The sequence below is a fragment of the Plutella xylostella genome, chromosome 27 (genome assembly GCF_932276165.1).
Source record: "Plutella xylostella chromosome 27, ilPluXylo3.1, whole genome shotgun sequence".
Taxonomy (NCBI): domain Eukaryota; kingdom Metazoa; phylum Arthropoda; class Insecta; order Lepidoptera; family Plutellidae; genus Plutella; species Plutella xylostella.
The window spans coordinates 6,421,701-6,443,598 of record NC_064007.1 but is presented as its reverse complement, the minus strand read 5'-3'; the positions used below and the strand labels follow the sequence as shown (position 1 = coordinate 6,443,598).

At 42.5% G+C, this 21,898-nt stretch overlaps 1 protein-coding gene across 1 annotated transcript; it reads left to right on the top strand.

The window, feature by feature from the left end:
• Positions 1–531: 531 nt before the first annotated feature.
• Positions 532–12,057, top strand: LOC125490786. The gene is made up of 3 exons (XM_048631104.1): positions 532–2,562; positions 8,009–8,822; positions 11,761–12,057. The coding sequence occupies exons 1-3, from the start codon at positions 1,439–1,441 to the stop codon at positions 12,055–12,057; spliced, it is 2,235 nt and encodes a 744-aa protein (XP_048487061.1). The 5' UTR covers positions 532–1,438.
• Positions 12,058–21,898: the final 9,841 nt, after the last annotated feature.

Below are 21,898 nucleotides of genomic sequence, written 5' to 3'. Positions count from 1 at the left end.
TAAAGTAAATAAGTATAAAGCGTAAAGTATTCTAATAACTAATCTAACATAATTTCTAAACGCACACACTTAGTCATCCGCACTGCGTATTAGACACGTATGCGGTTACCGATCCAACGTCACTTCCCTACTTACCGCGACGCAAGAACCATTGTCGGGTCTAATTGTACAAGTGCTAATTATTTGCTAATTTAAAATATAGCACTACAACTGAAGTCAACCCAAATCTTTTATTTTGTTCCCATCGTGAACAAAAAGTGGCGACCGTGACAGGACCTGCTGTCTATTCGGATTACTGAGCACAGGTCCAAGTTCCCGCCCAAGTCAAGCAGAGGTCATCGCCACGTGTCACACCTTGGAGCTGGTCTAAGAAGACTACGGGTCATCCCACTTCAGCCAGCGCCGAGCCTACCCCGTGCCGTGCAGCCGCGACCCGCGCCTACTCCGGGAACGAACCCGGGACTCCGCCTACGTGAGCAGCAGCCAGCCCCAGAGCCGCGCCGCCGTGCCCCGCGCCGCCCACCGCGACGCACCGCCGCAGCCGCCGCCTGCCTGCCCTTCTAACTGTGAGCCCGTTCCTATTATTTCCTACCTTTCCTATTTGATTCGTGCATTTATTGAAGCTTGTTCTCGAAATACTGAGTGATCTAGACCTAGGTATCCTAGTCGCTTTGCGATATATCTAGCTAAACGTGCCTTCTATCCGCTTAAGCTACGCATTTAAACGCAAGTTTATTAGCTTATACATTCCTAAGGCTTGTTACGTCATCTCATTCTACGTCATCGAGTCTATTTGCAAGTCATCGCCTAAACAAAGCACTTATCTTTCACAAAGGCCTAATCTAACTAGTAAACTAAACTATTCACAAAGAAACTATTATAAATAGCCAATAAATACTTACGAATTATTACGTAACTACAATTCATCCCAATTTTGCATTCCAATTTCAAGTCATTGCACAAATAAACTGTATCCACCTATCGTAATTATTATTGCTGCGGATATCTACGCTTCTGCAAACAATTAAACCTAAACATTAAACACTGCCTAATTAAATACGCCTACTTATTCCTAGCGTTCCTAATAACTTCACTTGCTTTAATTTCCCCTGCAATCATCTTTGTTCACTAGCTTCCAACTAAAATATAACTTTGATAATCAGCTGCTAAACACAACGAACGTCTCAATTCCAGCGGACTGTGTGGTGCATTCCAAGCGCGGAGACGCCGTGTTTACTGCGCGAGCGCATAGTCACCGACTGCTGGTGTCGAGCGGCCGCTGCCTGCGCGCGCCGTGCGCCGCCAGACGAACCGGTTCTGCTATCGGCCAGCGCTGCCCAGCGACAACGAAGTGAGGAGCGTATCGTTCAACTTTTGTTATTATTTCTAACTAACATCAGCTGATCTATACCGTTAAGTTCATCGCACGCTTGCAATCATGGAGGACAAATTAAAGGAATTGCTAATCAAACGTAGTTCTATTCGAGGACGCGTTACTAAATTTAAGAACAGTGTCGATTTGCTAACTACCGAATCCATTTCCTCCATCGAACTAAGTAAGCTTTCGATGAAAATAACGAAATTTGAGGCGTTATTCGATGAGTTCGACGAGTTGCAGGGTGAAATCGAGATTTTAAATGAGTTAAATCTCTCGTCTGAGTTAGCTACCAGAGATTTAATTGAGCAAGATTTTTATCAGGCCATCGCTGTTGCGCAAAATATTGTTCAGACTAAGTCACCTTCTAAGCAGGAGGACAACTTAAGTAACCCATCATGTTCCGCCAATTCCCAGTGTCTTCACCAACCGGATGAGACACTAGGTTTCAAATTACCAATAATTAAAATACCAAATTTTGACGGGACTTACTATGAATGGATGGAGTTCAAGGAAACTTTTACCTCATTAATTCATGATAATGAAAAAATCAAAAATATCCATAAATTTCATTATCTTAACTCCTACTTAGAAGGCGAGGCCTCTCGAGTTATCTGCAATTTAGAGGTAAATGACCTAAATTACGTCAAGGCTTGGCAACTCCTGTGCGAACGATTTGACAACAAGCGGCAACTAATTAATAACCACCTAAAGTCACTTCTAAGCTTCGAGTCAGTGCGAGAGACCGATAAGTCATTAAGGTTTATTATTGATCATGTTTCAAAAAACTTACGGGCTCTCAGCACTCTCGGCCTACCTACAGACAAGTGGGATATGCTAATTATATTTATGGTCTCAGCAAAATTAGATCCCAGTACATTTTTTAAGTGGGAGGAAAACAGGAACACTCTGCCAGATATTCCCACACTAGAACAATTTTTCCAATTTCTGAAGAACCGTGCCGATGTTCTCGAAACCGTGCAGCGTAGTAGGCAGCAAGATAGGTCTAAACCTAATAATAATTTCAACGCCCAAAGTAGGCCTCAAACCAAAGCCATGGTAGTGACTTCTAAAGAAGCTTCATCTCCCCCGCCTAAATTTCATTTTGAATGTGTCGAATGCAAAGCTAATCATCGTCTGTATGAATGCCCCACATTTAAGTCTAAGAAACCGGAGGAGAGAATGAGTTGATTCCGTTTCGAGCGTAACTAGGGTACCCACGTGGTCCTAATTATCAGCGCGATTTCGAGCCTTTTCTGTGCCAATTTACAGTGTTAATACTTGTTTGTTGTAGTAAGTGTGGTGGTGGTTAGTGGTAAGTGTTGTGTTCGTCCGTAAACTCGTATTTTAGCTCCATTTCAATATAATGGAGCACCACTCGGATCGGCCCCCAGATCCTGATCCCCCAGATGATCAACAGATGTCTTCCTCACCTGATATACTCACGGACTCTTCCCAGGAGACGCGAAAGCGCCCTAGGGATGATGAACAAAGTTCAACACCAAAAGGTAAGCGTGTTATTGTCGACCCCGACTTAGCATCCGCAAGCATACAAACCATATTCACGCACCCTAGTCTCGACGCCACCAAGGTGTACGACGACTCTGACCCCGGCCCATTCATCGTACATGTCACCCAGGAAAGCTCGTCGGGAAGTACAGCTCCAGCTGCTTCATCCCCGCTTAGGGCTATCAAGTTCGGTCAATTTTTGTACAAAAATAAAATTTCCGACATCACAAGGGATGGTGTCAAAATGACAGGCCGCAACAGGGTCACTGTAGAATTTAGGTCTGCGAAGGCAGCCAATGAATTTATCAAGCATCCTGCCCTGACTACAAACAAATTTAAGGCTGTAATTCCAACCTACCACATCACCCGGATGGGTGTTGCTAGGCGAGTACCACTTGATCTCTCCATGGATGAGTTTGTAGGTTCCTTGGACCTCCCGGCTGGCTGTGGTATTGTCCTAAAAGCCCGGAGAATTAGCCGAAAAGTAGTTAACAACGGAAATACTTCCTACGTCCCCACTCAGACCATTGTCATCACCTTTAGAGGTCAACTTCTCCCAGAGAAAATTTTCTCCTACCGTGCAGCGGTAGAAATTGAAAGGTATACTTACCCGACAATTCAGTGCCATGCTTGCTGCAGGTTTGGCCATATGAAGGCTAGTTGCCGGTCCAAGCCTCGCTGCTACAAGTGTGCCCAGCCACACTTGGGTGAGACTTGCGATGCCGACCCTCCCACTTGCATCTACTGTTCCGGAAGTCATGCCTCCACTAGTAAAAATTGTCCTGAGCAAGCCAGACAGAAATCCATTAAAGTCATTATGTCGCAGGACAGCATCTCTTTCGCTGAAGCCGATGCTCGACTTCCTAAGAGCAGAAAATCATTTGCTGAAGTTACTGCTTCACAACCTATTGGCCCACCTGCAAACAAATCATACAAAAAGACTGTATACACACAGCGTAGGCCTAGGTCTCCCCTCAGTCCTGGTTACGACAGACTTGCCCATCAGGCACTTATCTCTTCCCCATCTTCCTCACTTCCTAATGGAAGTGCCCTCAACTCTATCACTTCTATCACCCCTAATGACAACTTATTAGACAATCTTCTTTCCTTAGTTGTTAGTCTGCTGGCTAAATTCAGCGACACAATACCGCCCCACGTTGCCCTAAAACTCAAGGAACTTACATCCTTCACCCAGAATGGCTCTGAACCCGATCCGGGTCCTCCAGTGGAATGCTCAGAGCCTTAAAAGTAAATCACATGAATTACTCACTCTCATTGACAATATCAAGCCCGTTGTCGTTGCCATCTCGGAGTCATGGCTAGCGCCAGGTTCTCGTTTCCGAGTTCCGGGCTACTCGTGTCTGCGGGATGACAGGGATGACGGGTTTGCTGGGTGCGCTTTACTTGTGAAGCGTTCCCTTATCTTCTCCTCTATCCCTACCCCCCCTCACGGACAGGAATTTAATGTTGTGGCTCTTAGGGCTTTAGACATTACTTTCGTGTCCGTGTATTTCCCTAATCCTCATCCCTCTCTGCTTCCATCTTTTTATAACATCATTTCTTCCCTCCCCCAACCTCTCCTGATCATGGGGGACTTTAACGCCCATCATACCTCATGGGGTTCTTATCACACCGACGCTTTTGCAATCGCCCTCTTAGACATGCTTGATACCTTAGATGTTTGTATTTTAAATGACGGCTCTCCTACCCGTCGAGTCCTTCCACGTCAGAACCCAAAAAGTGCTGTTGATCTCACTTTTTCTTCTCCTCTTCTTTCAACATCAATATTCTGGAGGGTCCTCCCAAATACTTTTGGGAGTGATCATTTTCCAATTTCTATTACTATACCTAACAGAACTAGCGTTCCTGCTGATTCATGTGCCTTCCCAAGATACATGATAGGTAGGAATGACTGGTCCACATTCATCACCTCTGTTGAAGATAAACTTGATCTGATCCAACCCTGTTCCAGTGACAACTTTCTTGGTAACTATGAACTATTCGAAAAAGCTCTCACATCCTCTGCTAAAAATAAAAAATCTCGTAAGGGCCTAAGAGTCTCACCACCTTGGTGGGATTCTGACTGCACTTCGGCTATTGAAGATCGAAAAAACGCAGAGGATGTTTATCTAGCTAATATGAGCATGGAAAATTTCATAAGTTACAAAAGAATAGCCGCACGAACCAAACGGCTTCTTAAAAAGAAAAAGAAACAGGGTTGGATCAGATTTTGTGAAAATCTTTCTCCTAGGTCTCCCTCCTCTCTGGTGTGGAGATACATTCGGCGATATCGCGGTTCCCTTAATGTCGAAGATATCTTATGCAACGATCCCTCTCTATGGCTAGAAGGGTTCAGCGATAAACTGGCTCCACCTTATGTCCCACACTCTAGTGCTCTCCGCCCCCCACCAGCTCCCTTACCATCTTCAGACAGGTTGGATTCTCCATTCTCTATGGATGAACTTCAATCTGCTTTATCTGGCTTAACCGATTCTTCTCCAGGTATTGATGGCATTCCATACTCTTTCCTTTCAAAATCAAGCCTCAAGGTCAAGTGCTTCTACTTGGAGCTGATAAACTACTTTCTTGAGTATGGAGTTACTCCATGCTCTTGGAGTAAGCAAATAGTCGTTCCCATAATGAAGGCCGGAAAAGACCCCCGTGACCCTAACTCCCGACGTCCAATCGCCCTCTCCTCTGCTTTGTCGAAAATCTTGGAACACATGATTAAATGCAGGCTGGAATGGTTAGTTGAAAACAGGGGAATCCTCGCTAAAACCCAGTTTGGTTTTAGGAAAGGTATGAGCACCCTAGACAGCCTTGCAATTCTTACTACAGATATTCACATCGCATTTAAGAGGAAAGAATACCTTGTGGGTGTCTTTCTTGACATAGCGTCTGCCTACGATAACGTCCTTCTTCCTGTGCTCAGGCAGAAAATGCGCCAGCTGAGCATTCCAGTGAAGCTTACCCGTTTGGTTTGCAGCCTATTCATGGAGAGATCTATCTACATAAAATCCCCTTCGACCTTGGACTCCCCAAAATCTGTATGGAAAGGCCTTCCCCAGGGATCGGTCTTAAGCCCCCTTCTTTACAGTCTTTATACTTATGATCTTGATAAATCCGTTGACTGCTTTTGCGACATTCTACAGTACGCCGACGACCTGGCTCTCTATTATGCATCTCCTTCGTTAGAAGAGACAAATGTACAGCTGAACCTGGCGCTTAGGTACCTCACGGATTGGCTGGATGGTCATGGGTTATCTCTCTCCCCCCCAAAATGCACAGCAGTTGTATTCACCAGAAAACGCCACATCCCTGATGTCGATCTCGTTATTGGAGAAGATACAATTGCTGTAGCCAACAAAGTGAAATTTTTAGGCGTTATTTTAGATTCACGATTATCGGGAACCCATCACATGAATTATGTGGCTCAAAAGTGCGAGAGGGGCGTCAACGTCCTTAGATCTCTGTCGGGCGTATGGTGGGGGTCTCATCCCTACTCACAGAAACTCTTGTACAATGCTATTGTTCGAAGTCATTTCGATTATGCTTCCTTTGTACTGGACCCCTGTAACAAGGCTGCATTGGAAAAACTCGACAAAATACAGTACAAGTGTCTTCGTATTATATCGGGTGCGATGAGATCTTCTCCCACCAATGCCCTGCAGGTGGAGTGCGTTGATCCCCCTCTTTCACTCCGGAGGCAGTATTTGTGTGATCGTTTCTTCTTCAAAATTTGGCAATCCGACTCTCACCCCTTATTGGCCAAGCTTGATACCCTTAGGCGGTTATGTAACTCCCAAGAAAACCATGGTCTTTCTTTCCTCCTTAAAACATTCATTTTTTGCACTAACCTCCCTCATCCCACTGTGAAATTTAAAACTAACCCCCTTTTCGAAGTCCCCTATGACACCCTAGTTTTTCAACCCAACATAGCCCTGGATTTGGGCATCAGAAAGGACTCCCCTGGGGCTGATAGAGCCCTAAATGAGAAACTCAATACTGAGTGGCCGGACTGGCTCCCCATCTACACCGATGCCTCTAAATTATCTGAAGATGGCAACGTGGGTTTAGCTGTATGGCTGCCCAGATACAGGGTTGTGTTGAGTTTCAAGTGTCCTCCTGAAACCTCGGTCTTCACGGGCGAGGCAACAGCTATCTTAGAAGCTCTTCTCTACACTGAGTCCCACAAATTAAATAAAACTATCATTTTATCAGATTCGGCCAGCTGTTTACAAGCTATCATCGCTTATCCATTTAAATCTAAATCAAAATTTCCAATAATTCTCAAAATTAGAGAAACTCTTCATCGCTGTGTGACTCAGGGTATTGAGGTAGCTATTGCCTGGATTCCCGGACACAGTGGCATCATTGGTAATGAGTGTGCAGATTCCTTCGCTAAGGAAGCCGTTAGCTTGGGCCTGGATACTCATTACCAAAACTTCGCTCATGACCTTGCCTCGCTCGCAGGTCCGAGGCTAGATAGATCCTGGAAAGTGTCCTGGGACACTTCCAGGAATCTCAAAGGTAAGTTCTACTCCAACATTCAACCCCATATCCCCAAAAGGCCATGGTTTTCTAGAGCAAGATTCCTTGATAAACCTGCTACCTCCACTATTTGCAGGCTCCGTCTGGGTCATGCGTGCACCCCTGTGCACCTGGCTAGGATTCGGGTGCGTGATAGTTCTGTATGTGACTGCGGTACCAGCGAAGGATCTGTTGATCATCTTTTCTTTGAGTGTCCCAATCTTCAAACCTCCCTCCACGATTTCCTCCCCCCATCCATTCCTAAACCTGTGAATATTAATTATCTACTAACACTTGTACATACTCCAGTTGCTAACATTCTGTACAGATTTCTCAAGACTAATAATATTAAACTGTAAATTTGTATATTGTCATTATATATACTAAAACTATACTAACCCCTATTTGTGATGTCCTGTATATATAATGTGTTTGTCTATTTGTTCCAGGTATTAACCCTGTAAATATATCTAAATTACCGTAAAGACAGCTATAATATACATGTGTGTTCCTTATTACTATTGAATTTGGCGGAATTTGCTGTGTCAGTCACACACGGCATAGTGCCACAACCAAAGATTGATTGAGAATGAGTTTAGTCACTGCACTAAAATTATGCACTAATTGTTTAAGAGGAGGTCACAATTCACGCTATTGTAAGTTACCAGGCTCGTGTCGTTTGTGTAAACAAAAACATAATTCGTTACTTCACCAATCAAATGAAGTCTCCGACTCTAATCAGTCAAGCTCCCTAACAATGTCGGCCCAGTCTTCCACAGAAGTACTGTTGTGCACTGCCCTGGTTAGGTTAATAAATCCTGCGACCAACCAGTCAATCAAGGTCCGAGCTTTACTGGACAGCGGCAGCCAGAGTTCCTTCATCACTGAAGCTGTTAAAGATAAACTTAGTTTGACCCCTCAGCCCTCAAACACTAATATTGTAGGTATTGGAAACACCCCAATTAATTTAAAAACGGAGCGTTGTGCACTCCAACTACAGTCCAATGACTCATCCTATGACGTCAAAATGACGTGCCTAGTAATGCCTAAGATTTCAGATAATTTACCTAAAGTTGCATTCGATATTAGGCATCTAAATTTATCTGACTTCTCATTAGCCGACCCCAGCTTTAATGAGCCGTCCCCTATCGAAATGCTTATAGGTGCTGACCTATTTTGGGATATAATCGGATCTCAACAGCACTCGTTAGGCGAGAAAAACCCTATTTTAAGAAGTTCCAAGTTTGGCTGGCTCATCGTAGGTCCTATAATAACTAAAACAATGCCAAAAAATAATAATAAAAAATCTAATAAAAACATATTGTGCAATTTTGTGTCAAGTAATGAAAATCTTGACAGCCTAAATGACGAGTTAAGTAGATTTTGGAAAATTGAGAGTTTTCCTCAGGTAGAGCCGTTAACTGCGGAAGAAAAACAATGCGAGCAACATTTTCTCACTAACACTACTCGTTCTACAGATGGTCGTTTTTGTGTAGCTCTTCCTCTTCGAGACGATCCAGATTGCCTAGGTAACTCTTACAGTCTGGCTAAGAAAAGGTTTCTCAATTTAGAAGCTCGTTTCAGGAGACAACCAGAATTGAAAAAAGCCTACACCGACTTCATCCACGAGTACGAAGAACTGGGTCATCTCTCCGAGTGCCCAGTAGAGCAGCCTAATCTCTCGTATTTTCTTCCCCATCACCCTGTTTTTAGGGAGAGTAGCGAGTCAACTAAACTTCGTGTGGTCTTCGACGCTAGCGCTCGGTCTACTTCCGGATTTTCCATCAACGATCTGCAAATGGTCGGTCCTACTATACAGGACTCTCTCTATAACATCCTTCTTCGATTTCGACTCCACAAGTATGTTTTATCTGGGGACATCGAGAAAATGTTTCGGCAGGTGTCTCTAAGAGTCAGATCGTCCATTGCAGCAAATTTTATGGAGAGACAACGAAGACGAGCCACTGAGGACTCTACAACTCGGTACAGTCACCTATGGGTTTGCAAGTGCTAGTTTCCTTACAACCAGATGCATATGGCAGGTAGGCGAAGAATGCAGTGACCCCTCTATCAAGTCCATCATTCAGAGAGACTTGTACTGCGACGATTTATTAACAGGTGCAGATTCAGAGGAGCAGCTTCGTTACATTCAGCGCTCAGTATCCAGCGAACTTGCCAAGGGTTGTTTCAACTTGCGAAAGTACCGGTCTAACCTAACTAATCTTTTCTCCGGCAACGAGGAGCTAGAGAAAGATAATCTCCTAATCAGCAACTCTACCAGTACTTTAGGTATTGGATGGATTCCTCCATCTGATATGCTACATTTCCAAATTGAGTACACGCCTAGCAAATTTTTAACTAAAAGGTCGATTTTGTCCTCTACATTTAAAATTTTTGACCCACTTGGTCTTTTGTCCCTGTGTACAATCAAACCTAAAATTATTTTACAGGTTCTATGGACTCTCAAAGTTGACTGGGATGAGCCGGTCCCTATAGAAATCCATAATTCCTGGTCAAACTTCACCAAAAACTTAGACTCACTGTCTAACCTTCACAGACCTCGGCGAGTTTTAATAGATAATGCTGTGTCTATTGAAATGCACTGTTTCTGCGATGCATCGCAACGCGCCTATGGAACGTGCATCTATCTGAGGTCCACTAATTCCAACGGTGATGTCAACGTCAGTCTGCTGACAGCTAAATCTCGTGTCGCTCCTATCCAGCTGATGACTATTCCTCGCCTTGAACTTAGCGCTGCTTTGCTTGGAGCTGAATTAAGCTCAGCAGTGTCACAGGCTCTTCATCGCAATATCGATCGTCACGTCTATTGGACAGATTCAAGTGTCGTACTAGGTTGGTTGAATTCTAACAAAAATGCTAAAACATTTGTTGCCAACAGAGTATGTGCAATCCTAGAGCTCACCGATGCTTCATCCTGGCGCCATGTACCTACTTCAGAAAATCCTGCAGATCTTGTTTCCCGTGGAGTAGATCCCCAACATGTAGGTGGCTCAACTATTTGGTGGCATGGACCTGCGTTCCTGAAGGAGTCGGAGTCTTCATGGCCATCCTCTGAGTTTTCAGAAGTAATCGATTTGCCAGAGTTGAAAGCTAATCCCGCTTTCGTGGCGGAGGCTTCATCGTCTTCGAGCGATGAAAAAATTATAACCTTTACAAACTATTCAAAGCTCGTGCGTCTTCAGAGAATATTCGCTCAAGTTTTAAGATTTATAGATTTTGTAAGAGATCCTAAATCTCAAAGAAAAGGTCCCCTACAATCAAACGAATTAGAAAACTCCCTAAGGACCTTAATAAAAATGGCTCAGCTAGAGTCCTTCCCAAATGAGTTATCCCTATTAAAGAAAGGTAAACCTGTCCCTCAAGCTAATGTCGCATCCCTTAACCCATTTATTGACAGCGAAGGTGTTATGCGAGTTGGGGGTCGTATAGGTTCATCGAACTATCCCTACGACAAAAAACACCCTATTCTTTTAAAGTCAGATCACCATCTAACAAAACTTTTATTCGAATTAGAGCACGAACAACTAATGCATGCTGGACCTCAACATCTCCTCGCCTCTATGAGAGAGCGCTATTGGCCAATCGGAGGTAGAGCACTAGCACGACGCGTTACTCGTCATTGTTTCGTGTGTCGTCGATTTAAGGGTCAGACTTTAAACAATATCATGGGAAATTTACCATCTGACAGAGTGGAACCTGATTTTCCTTTCCACACTGTAGGCACTGATTTTGCTGGACCATTCCTAATAACAGACCGCAAGGGACGAGGCTGCAAAATAACCAAATGCTACCTATGTATTTTTGTATGCTTCCGTTACAAATGTGTCCACCTAGAAGCCGTAAGTGATCTAACAAAGGATTCATTTATTCTCACTCTCTCTAGGTTTATAAGTCGTAGAGGCAAGCCAAAAACAATATGCTGTGACAACGGCCGAAACTTTGTTGCTGCAGCTAAGGAGATCAACAGTTTTCTAACGTCACAAGCTGACTCTATAGTTGACTTTGCAGCTCGTCGGGGCATTGAATTTCGATTCTCACCTGCGTACGCTCCTCACTTCGGCGGTCTCTGGGAGGCCGGTGTAAAGTCAGCCAAATTCCACATGCATAGAGTATTAAAAGACACTCATTTAACTTTCGCGGAACTGGCGTCTCTATTTGCTCAAATCGAAGCAATCCTAAATAGCCGTCCCCTATGTCCAATCAGTCCCTCACCAAATGATCTTTCCCCCCTTACCCCGGGCCACTTTTTGATAGGCAGGCCACTAACGGCCTCACCATCTCCGTGTCTACTGGAAGCTAATCCGAATCGCCTCGATCGTTTCCAGCGCCTCGAGCAGTACCGGCAACACTTCTGGAAGCGGTGGTCGAGCGAGTACGTCGCCGAACTCCAGCAGCGCACGAAGTGGAAGACGAGAGCCACGGACCTGCTCCTAGATGACCTGGTCCTCATCAAAGAAGACGCTGCTCCCCCCCTGTGCTGGCGGCTCGGCAGAGTCGACAAGCTGTACCCGGGCTCCGACGGCGTGCCTCGCGTCGCCGACGTGCGCACTACCCACGGCACAGTGCGGAGAGCGCTAAATCGTCTCTGCATCCTACCTACTCCTCAAGCCAATGAATCTTGAAAGCCGAAGCTTTCAAGGGCCGGGAAGATGTCTACGCCGGTCTTTTAGTTTAACTTAAATTCAGAAATTTAATAATGTGTGCGTCTTGCATTATATAAAGTAAATAATAAATATTAATAATTAATAAAACTAGAATTGTATAAATAAATAATTTAAAGTAAATAAGTATAAAGCGTAAAGTATTCTAATAACTAATCTAACACAATTTCTAAACGCACACACTTAGTCATCCGCACTGCGTATTAGACACGTATGCGGTTACCGATCCAACGTCACTTCCCTACTTACCGCGACGCAAGAACCATTGTCGGGTCTAATTGTACAAGTGCTAATTATTTGCTAATTTAAAATATAGCACTACAACTGAAGTCAACCCAAATCTTTTATTTTGTTCCCATCGTGAACACTTACATTCAAATCAAAACAACGCATACAATATATATACTTACTATTACTATTATTCAACATAACCGTTTATCTATAATACTCACGCTGCCGCTGGCATGTAGTTTGTCTCGGCTCCTGTGCCTACAGGCAACAATGTTACCCCACATTAAACTTTATTGTATAGACTATAGGATGTTTTTTCTTACTCAATAATGAATAAATTACAACTTTTTTACCAAAACGTACGTGGACTACGAACGAAAACTAATCAGTTTTATAATAATGTTTTAGCCTCCACTCATGACATAATATTAATTACTGAATCCTGGTTATGTGATGGCATTTTGGACTCTGAGCTGACTGACAATAGGTACAATGTATTCCGTCGCGACAGGGGCTCGCTTGGCGGAAGCGTGATGGTCCTATGTTCGTCGCAGCTCAGTGCGCGGGCCAGGCCGGACTGGCAGCGCGACGATCTCGATGTCGAGTGTCTGTGGGTAAGTATAAATGGCCGTGCCCTTGGCTCGGAAAAGGATCTGCACATCGGGCTGGTTTACATGCCGCCAGATCGAAAGTTGCCATCTCGCCTCACTAACCTAAGCGAATGGATCACTCCTCTTGTAACTTCATGTCCAAATGATAATTTTTTATTAATCGGGGACTTTAATTTAAGCCTTGTGCGCTGGGAAAATAGCGGTCCTACTTACTTAAAAAAAGGGACAATCGAATTACAAAATTCGACCACTGATTTAATTAACCACACAAATTTCCTAGGATTTAGTCAGTACAACAGGTTTACCAATGTATCTGGCAACACCCTGGACCTTGTTTTCTCAAACTTCCCATTGAATATATCTGCTTCCGATAGTCCCTTGGTAAAAGAAGACCCTAGCCACACTACACTAAGTATAGATGCGTCTGATTTAAAGTTTTCTCCTCTCCCTAAAGTACCTCGCCTTAAGTATCTATTTAGAAAAGCCAATTACGATCTCATAAACAAGGAACTTGAAAATATCAAATGGAACGACCTATTACATATTGGCACCGTTGATGATTCTGTAAATGTTTTTTATAACATAGTTAATGACTTAATTGATAAATTTGTTCCCAAAATATTAGGTAATGTTACAAAGCGATATCCAGTATGGTACAGTAGAGCGCTTATATGTGTTATAAAGGAGAAAACTAAAGCCCATAATAATTGGAAAAGATATAAGAATCCCTTAGACTATGACACTTTTAAAATGCTCCGTACTAGGCAAAAGTCACTACAGCAGCAATGTTACAGAGATTATATTATAAGATCACAGGAGGCGATAAAAACACATCCAAAATTAATATGGAATTATGTGAACTCGAAAAGAAAATCGAATACTGCATATCCCAGCACTATGTTCACTGACGGTAAAATCCTCGGTACCGATATCGAAATATGCGAAGCCTTCAGTAAATTCTTTGAGAATATGTTTATCCAACCCGCGCCTTTCTACGACAATGATAGATCTAAAAGATCATATAATAATACTGTGAGCACATTCAATGTAAATGAGGACCTCGTTCAAAAATTACTTTTAAATCTAGATGTGAGTAAAGGCCCGGGCAGCGATGGTATACCACCAAGCTTCATAGTAAAGTGCGCAAAGTCCCTATCAAAACCCTTGACTATTATCTTTTTCCGTTCCATTAGAGATGGTATATATCCTTCCCGATGGAAAGAAGCTCACATTGTGCCTGTCCATAAAAAAGGCTCAAAAACTACTATAGAACACTACAGGCCAATTTCTATATTGAACATTTTCGGAAAAGTTTTTGAAAAAATTGTATATGACAATATATACCCAGTAATTATGCAGGGAGTCCCTAATGAACAACATGGATTTGTCAGGGGTCGATCTACTACATCTAATCTTTCTGTTTTTATTAGTGATGTCTTGCAGGGCATGAGTTCTCATGGTCAGGTTGACGTGGTCTACACGGACTTTGAAAAAGCTTTTGACCGTGTGGACCACGTCATCCTGTTGAAAAAACTTCAGGAGCTTGGCATTCATGGTGACTTGTTGCGTTGGATACGGTCGTACGTCACGAATCGCCAGCAGGCAGTGGTCGTGGGAGGATGCAGGTCTAACTTTATTCATGTTCCCTCGGGTGTACCGCAGGGTTCCCTGCTGGGGCCATTGTTGTATGCTGCTTTTCTATACGATATTAATGAATGTTTTGAACATTCAAAGTTTCTGCTTTATGCTGATGATAAGAAGGTCTATCTCGAAATCAAAAACATTGAAGATTGCGTTAAATTGCAAAGAGATCTGAATAATCTTAGCGTGTATTACGATAAAAATAGAATCGGTGTGAATGTGGCAAAATGTCAACAAATTAGTTTCAGTAGACGCAATAAAACTATAGAGTTTAATTACACCCTAAACAATAACAAGTTAACTAAAATAACATCTGTAAGAGATCTCGGTGTTATACTGGACGCTAAACTCACCTTCTCAGCACACATTGAATCAATAGTCAATCGAGCGTACAGAAATCTTGGCTTCGTTATTAGAACTTGTAAACCGTTTACTGATGAAATGTGTGTCAGAATGCTATACTTTGCATATGTACGTAGTACATTAGAATACTGTAGTTCCATCTGGAACCCCCAATATATAATTTACGATCACAGCATCGAAAGTATTCAACAGAAATTTGTTAAATATTTAAACTTTAAATTCACCAAAGTTAGCCAAGATTACACGGAATCATGTATGCATCATAAGTTAATGACGCTTCATAATAGACGGTTACTATGTGACATGTCTCTCCTGCATGATATTTGTTCTGGGGCTATAGACTGCCCTACACTGGTAAATAACATATTGCGATTTCTAGCTCCTTCGCTGCGTACGAGAAACACAAAGCAAAAACTTTTTTACGTCCCTACTGTGCGTACAAACTACGCCTCAAACTGTGTAAATTTTAGATTACCAAATACTTACAATAATAAATTCTCTGTAGTAGATATCTTCCACTTGTCTAAAAATGCTTTTAAAAACCAAATAATCACCATATTAAATAACAAATTATAACCATACGAACTCCTGAAATCCAATCAAATTCACCCGGTGAATGTAACCTCTCCCTTATACTCTTATCAATTTGTAATTAAGTATAAGTTAAATTTAGACTCCACCGACAATCAATCTTACTACCTACTTAAATACTTTATTAACTGTATAACTGTGAGTGTAATTATTTATCCAGTGAATCTATATTTATCAGTCTACCTATGTATATATTATTGTGTACTACCTATTTATGTGTATGCCTTCACATCTGCTTATGTATATATAATATAGTATATATATTTGTGTACTAAGGATGTACCTACCTAATAATTCACTTTTATTAATAATGACACACACACACTCACACACACACACACTCACACACACACACACATACACATACACACACACACACGAACACACACACAAAACATGTCTGCTTTTGTAACCTGAATAATTACCTAGTTTAAGTTCTAGTTCTAATAAATTACTATATATTAAGTTAACATAGTAAAATCCATTAATGGCCTTATTTATAAACAATGTTAGCAAACTATGTTAATTAAGATGCTGTGGATTTCTGTTAATAAATAAAATAAAATAAAAATAAAATAAAGTTTTAATAAATCAATCAATGATCACTCGTCGGAGCAGGAGGTGGCGAATGGTGCTCTAGCGGCGGTCCGGCGGCTATTTATAGGCGGGTCGCCCCGCGCCCCTTGTATTCTCCGGAGTCGTCTGTGTGGTGCCCCGCCTCGTCTCGCACACGCCGGGCGCTCTTGTGGCTGCGGTGTGAGGGTAGGTGTGTTGGACGGTTGGTTTGTAACGGCTCGTTACACTATATTCTATTCAACGATTCCGCTGAATGACGCTCAGTCATGACGTCGAACGTTACAATCAACGACTTGACGAGTGGTCCTTTAGTCATACAACTGAATAGCGCCATCCAATGAACGGGCTAGTAGATTAAACCAGATGCCTGAGACATGTATATGTGGTACTTTATACTAAGCTCCTTCAGTTTTCAAAGGTAAAAGAATGTAACCTTACCAATTTTTTATTTATATAGTTAGGTAGGTATATTAAATCAAAGTCTATTTAAAAAGTAAAAAAATTGTTATTTCTTTATTACCGATAGGGTACAATCAATCCCCTGTAAAAGAGATTTTTTTTTTTCAACATTATTAGGCATGTATTAATTACTTACCTTAAGAATGTCAATTCTATCAACTAACAAATTTAAAAATTATGGACTACGTGTAGGTAGGTATATAATTACGTTTTCAGGGAGCTGTGAGGACATGGTGACTGTGAGGGAGCCCCCCGCGCCCCCCGCGCCCCCCGCCAACAGGATCGTCGGGGGACGACCCACCTCCGTCGAGGCATACCCATACATGGCGTATTTAAGATCATTATATACGGTAGGTACTGCTGCTTTACCAGACCCACCGACATTGAACAAGTCCAAATCAAACCACTATTTGCTGACAGAAGTAATGTAAATTAACAACAACCAGAAAGTCATTATAACCCAAGAAAACTTACTAGCTGATGAGTTTGAGAGTAATTTTGAAACGAAGGAAGTTTTGATAGACAATAAAATTAAATTTTGTGACTGGGCTACAGATGGTATTCGCAAAAGCAGGGCGACATTATATGATCTGTATGAGATGAAAACATTCATACTCCGCCCTGACTTTCAATCTTATGTGAAGAAATATAGCAAAATGTACAAATGTGTCTGTCACTGTGCGAAGACAATTTTTATTAATAACAAGATTAAAGACTCGGCTAACAAATCTAAGGCCATTTGGAATATTATTAATAACGAAACGGGGAAGAATCGAACACGCGAGACTAATTTATCTTTAAAGGTAGGCAATGACATAATAACATCAAATGACGATGTGGCGAGAGTCTTTGAAGAGTTTTTTACGAACATTCCTTTAGAAACTACTTGCAACCTAGATTCTTCAGCTACATTAGCTGAAACCCTGATGAAGGAGAACGCACCTTCAACCGATAAGGAATTTAAATTCAGATATATTAATACATTAACTATTATAAAAACATTTAAGTCCTTAAATATGAAGAAAACTGAAGACTTGTGGGGAATGTCAGTTAAATTTGTTCTTTCTATTATTAATAAAATCGCCCCAATTTTGGCTAACATTTTTAATAAATGTATCGCTGAAGGTGTGTTCCCAGATCTTATGAAATTGAGTAAAATTATACCTCTGTTCAAGAGTGGGGATATGGAGGACCCTGCAAATTTCAGACCTGTCTCGGTTCTTCCAGTTTTGAGTAAAATATTTGAGAGGGTCATACTCAATCAGATGCTTTTGCATTTCAATGAAGCTCGATTGTTTCATAGCCAGCAGTATGGTTTTACAAAAGGCAAATCAACAACCGATGCCGGTACTGCGTTAATTAAGCACATATTTGACGCCTGGGAAGACCATCACGATGCTATTGGAGTCTTCTGTGATCTGTCGAAGGCGTTTGATTGTGTAGACCATCAGACTTTAATTTCGAAACTGAGATACTATGGAATAGGAGGAAAGGCTTTAGATTTGATAGCTTCATATTTAGACAAGAGGCAACAAAGGGTCGATATTAACAATACTAAATCACAGGGGGCTCATGTAAAGATAGGCGTCCCTCAAGGATCTATTCTTAAATTTAAAGCTGCCACGATTAAAGTGCCCTTGTTTATTTCGAACGTCTGCAAGGACACCAATCAAAATGATATAGCTGATTATATTAAAACTAAGACAAAAGAGACCGTCACTCTCTTTAAAATAAACAATAAAACGGAGAGGGGATACAGCTCATTTAAGCTGTATGTTTGTAGACATAAATTGGACACATTTTTGAGTAATACATTTTGGCCTAATGGAATTACAGTGCGACGATTTACACATGACAAGTATGTGTTAAAAAGCAGTACATTACAGCAAAAACCTACTCCTTAATCAATGGACGGTATACAAAATAAGAGCAACTTTATAAGCTACAACTGCCAGAATATTAAAAGCTCAGTCGATGACGTAAGACTTCTATGCCAATCAGCTGATATCGTCGCGCTGCAGGAGACATGGCTGTTCCCGCATGACCTAACTTACCTTGGTGGCATTCACGGGGACTTCGCGTACACCGGCAAGTCAGCGGTGGACACATCGGCGGGCATCGTGCGCGGCCGTCCACACGGGGGCGTGGCGCTCCTGTGGCGCAAGACCATGTTCCAGGCCGTCACCGTCGTCAACTGTGTTAGTGCGCGTCTAGTGGCTATTCAAATCACCTTGGGTGATAGGGCTATCATGGTGTTCAGTGTTTATATGCCAGTTGATTTAAGTGTAAACCTGTCAGAATTTACGGACTGTCTTAGTGAAATTAGTGCGATTATTGACAGTAGCGACGTCGAGGCCGTATTTATGCTTGGAGACTTTAATGCCCACCCCGGTGAGTCCTTTGCAACCGAACTGTTAGACTTTTCTACTGAGCAAAAGTGGCGATGTGCGGACATTGAGAAGTTAGGCATAGACTCTGGGAGTTATACCTACGTGAGCGCGGCGCACGGCTGCCGGCGCTGGCTCGACCACTGCCTAGTCACGCAGGCTGCGTGGGACACTGTCACTGATGTCACCATATTGTATGATGTGTTTAGCTCCGATCATCTGCCTCTTACTATTACTTGTCAATTAAACATTGTTTTGCCTAAGATAACACAGAGTGTGACATTATGTAATAAGGTAGTATGGGGAGAAAGAGACAGCGATCAAATAAATAAATATCGTAACTTATGTCATGATAGGCTAAAGCTGATCGACTTTCCACAAGAATTATCATTGTGTAGTGATGGTCATTGTAATAACAGTGACCATAAAGTAATTTTAGATAATATGTATAAGAATATTATTAGCATTTTATCCGAGTCCGCTGTAAGCAGTCACCTTAATCACCAGCAGTCTTTCAAAAAAGGCCGTATTGTAGGCTGGAACAGACATGTGGGGGAGGCTCACAGGCAGGCTAGGGTCGCATATCAGTTGTGGCTATGGTACAATATGCCTACGTCAGGAGGCATTTATGATAATATGTGCCTTACTCGTAAAATCTTTAAGAGCAAACTCAAATGGTGTAAGAAACATCAAGAACAAATTAGGCTCGACATTATAGCGTCTCATCGTGCCTCCAAAGATTTCAAAAAGTTTTGGAAGGCCACAAAGAAACTTGAGGTTAAGCCTGGACTGCCTGTGAGCGTCTCGGGTGTCAATAAGCCGGAGGAGATTGCAAACCTGTTTGTAGATCACTTTAATGTGCAGTCTCCCCTTGGTTCACCGCAGCAACGGATGGTTGATGCTGGGGCCTGTTCTGATGCTGACCTAGTTCGTTTCTCTGCCTCACAAGTGGCATTTGTATTAAGGAAAATGACCAGAGGGAAGTCACCAGGTCATGATGGCCTCAGCATCGAGCACCTTCAATGCGCGGGTGTCCACCTTCCACGTGTTTTGGGAATGTTTCTGTCGCTATGTATGGGCCACTCGCACCTCCCACTTGATCTGATGAGAACGGTGGTTGTTCCCATAGTTAAAAATAAAACAGGGGACGTGGCGGACAAGGGCAACTATCGGCCCATCTCACTGGCGACTATTGTAGCGAAGGTGCTCGACAGCCTGCTGGACTCTGTGCTGGGGGGATATCTAAATCTACACGACGCACAATTTGGGTTTAGACCTGGTCTCTCCACAGAAAGTGCTATCCTTAGCCTGAAGCACACGGTCCAGTACTACACAAAAAGACAAACACCAGTATATGCTGCGTTTCTAGATCTTTCGAAAGCCTTCGATCTTGTGTCTTACGATGTGCTTTGGGCTAAACTCCGGGAGAGGCAGGTGCCGGCAGAGCTGCTGCGCATCTTTCAGTTTTGGTACCTGAATCAGGTAAACAATGTGAGATGGGCCGGTAAGTGTTCTTCATCGTACAGGTTGGAGTGCGGGGTGAGGCAGGGGGGGATCACCTCTCCCAAGCTCTTCAATCTGTACATAAATGATCTGATTGTGGGGCTCAGCAGCAAGAGGATCGGTTGTCGCATTGACGATGTTTGTATTAACAATATCAGCTATGCTGATGATATGGTGCTGCTGAGCCCTACAGTCAGAGCGCTGAGGGAACTTCTCCGTGCGTGTGAATCGTATGCTCTGTCTCACGGCCTGGTATACAATGCCAAGAAGAGCGAGTGCATGGTGTTTGGAGCCGTCAGCACCTGCCTTGATAGTGTGTCCGCTATTACCCTCAATGGTGCACAGTTGAAGCGGGTACATGAGTTCAAGTACCTCGGACACCTTGTGACTGACGACCTCAAGGACCATGCTGACGTTGAAAGGGAACGCAGGGCGCTGGCCATCAGATGCAACATGCTGGCTCGCAGGTTTGCTCGTTGTAGCAAGGAAGTCAAAATTTCACTTTTTAAAGCATACTGCCAAGTATTCTACACGAGCAGCCTGTGGACCAGTGTCACGCAGAAGATGATGAGCGCCCTGCGAGTCCAATATAATAATGGCTTCAGGATGCTGATGGGGCTGCCCCGCTTCTGCAGTGCGTCGGGCATGTTCGCGGAGGCGCGCACTGATGACTTTTATGCCATTATGCGAAAGAGGGCGGCCTCATTGCTCTGCAGGGTGCGGGCCAGCTCCAACTCCATTCTGAGGACAATAGGCGGGAGGTACGACTCGCCCATCATGTGCCATCTGGCTGGGGTATTGGTCAAACACAGATAGTCATTTACCAATACCCTGGTTGTAGTTGTAATTTTTATAAATTGTTTATATTATAAGTTGTACCTGTAAATGTGTGTAGAATTAGGATACTAACATAGAATAAGAACATTGTTACTAACACATTGGGCCTAAGTTGTCAATTTAAATAAAATAAATTAAATTAAATTAAATTAAATTATTCTAGGACCATTTTTATTCCTCATTTATATTAATGACTTGCCTTTTATGGTTGAAAAATTGACTAATATAGTTTTATTTGCTGACGATACTTCTTTGCTTTTTAAAGTTAAAAGAAGTGAAAATAATTTTTATGAAATTAATTCTATTCTATCTGACATACACGATTGGTTTACCGTAAATAATCTTTTATTGAATTCTAAGAAAACGAAATGTATAAAATTTACACTGCCGAATGTTAGACAATGCGATACTAACATTATTCTAGATGGGAATAAATTGGACCTAGTTAATGATACTGTCTTTCTTGGTATGACTATAGATTCAAAGTTGCAGTGGGGACCTCACATTGCCAAATTGGCTGGAAGGTTGAGCTCCGCAGCTTTTGCTGTACGGAAAATTAGACAACTGACCGACGTTGAAACCGCCAGATTAGTTTACTTTAGT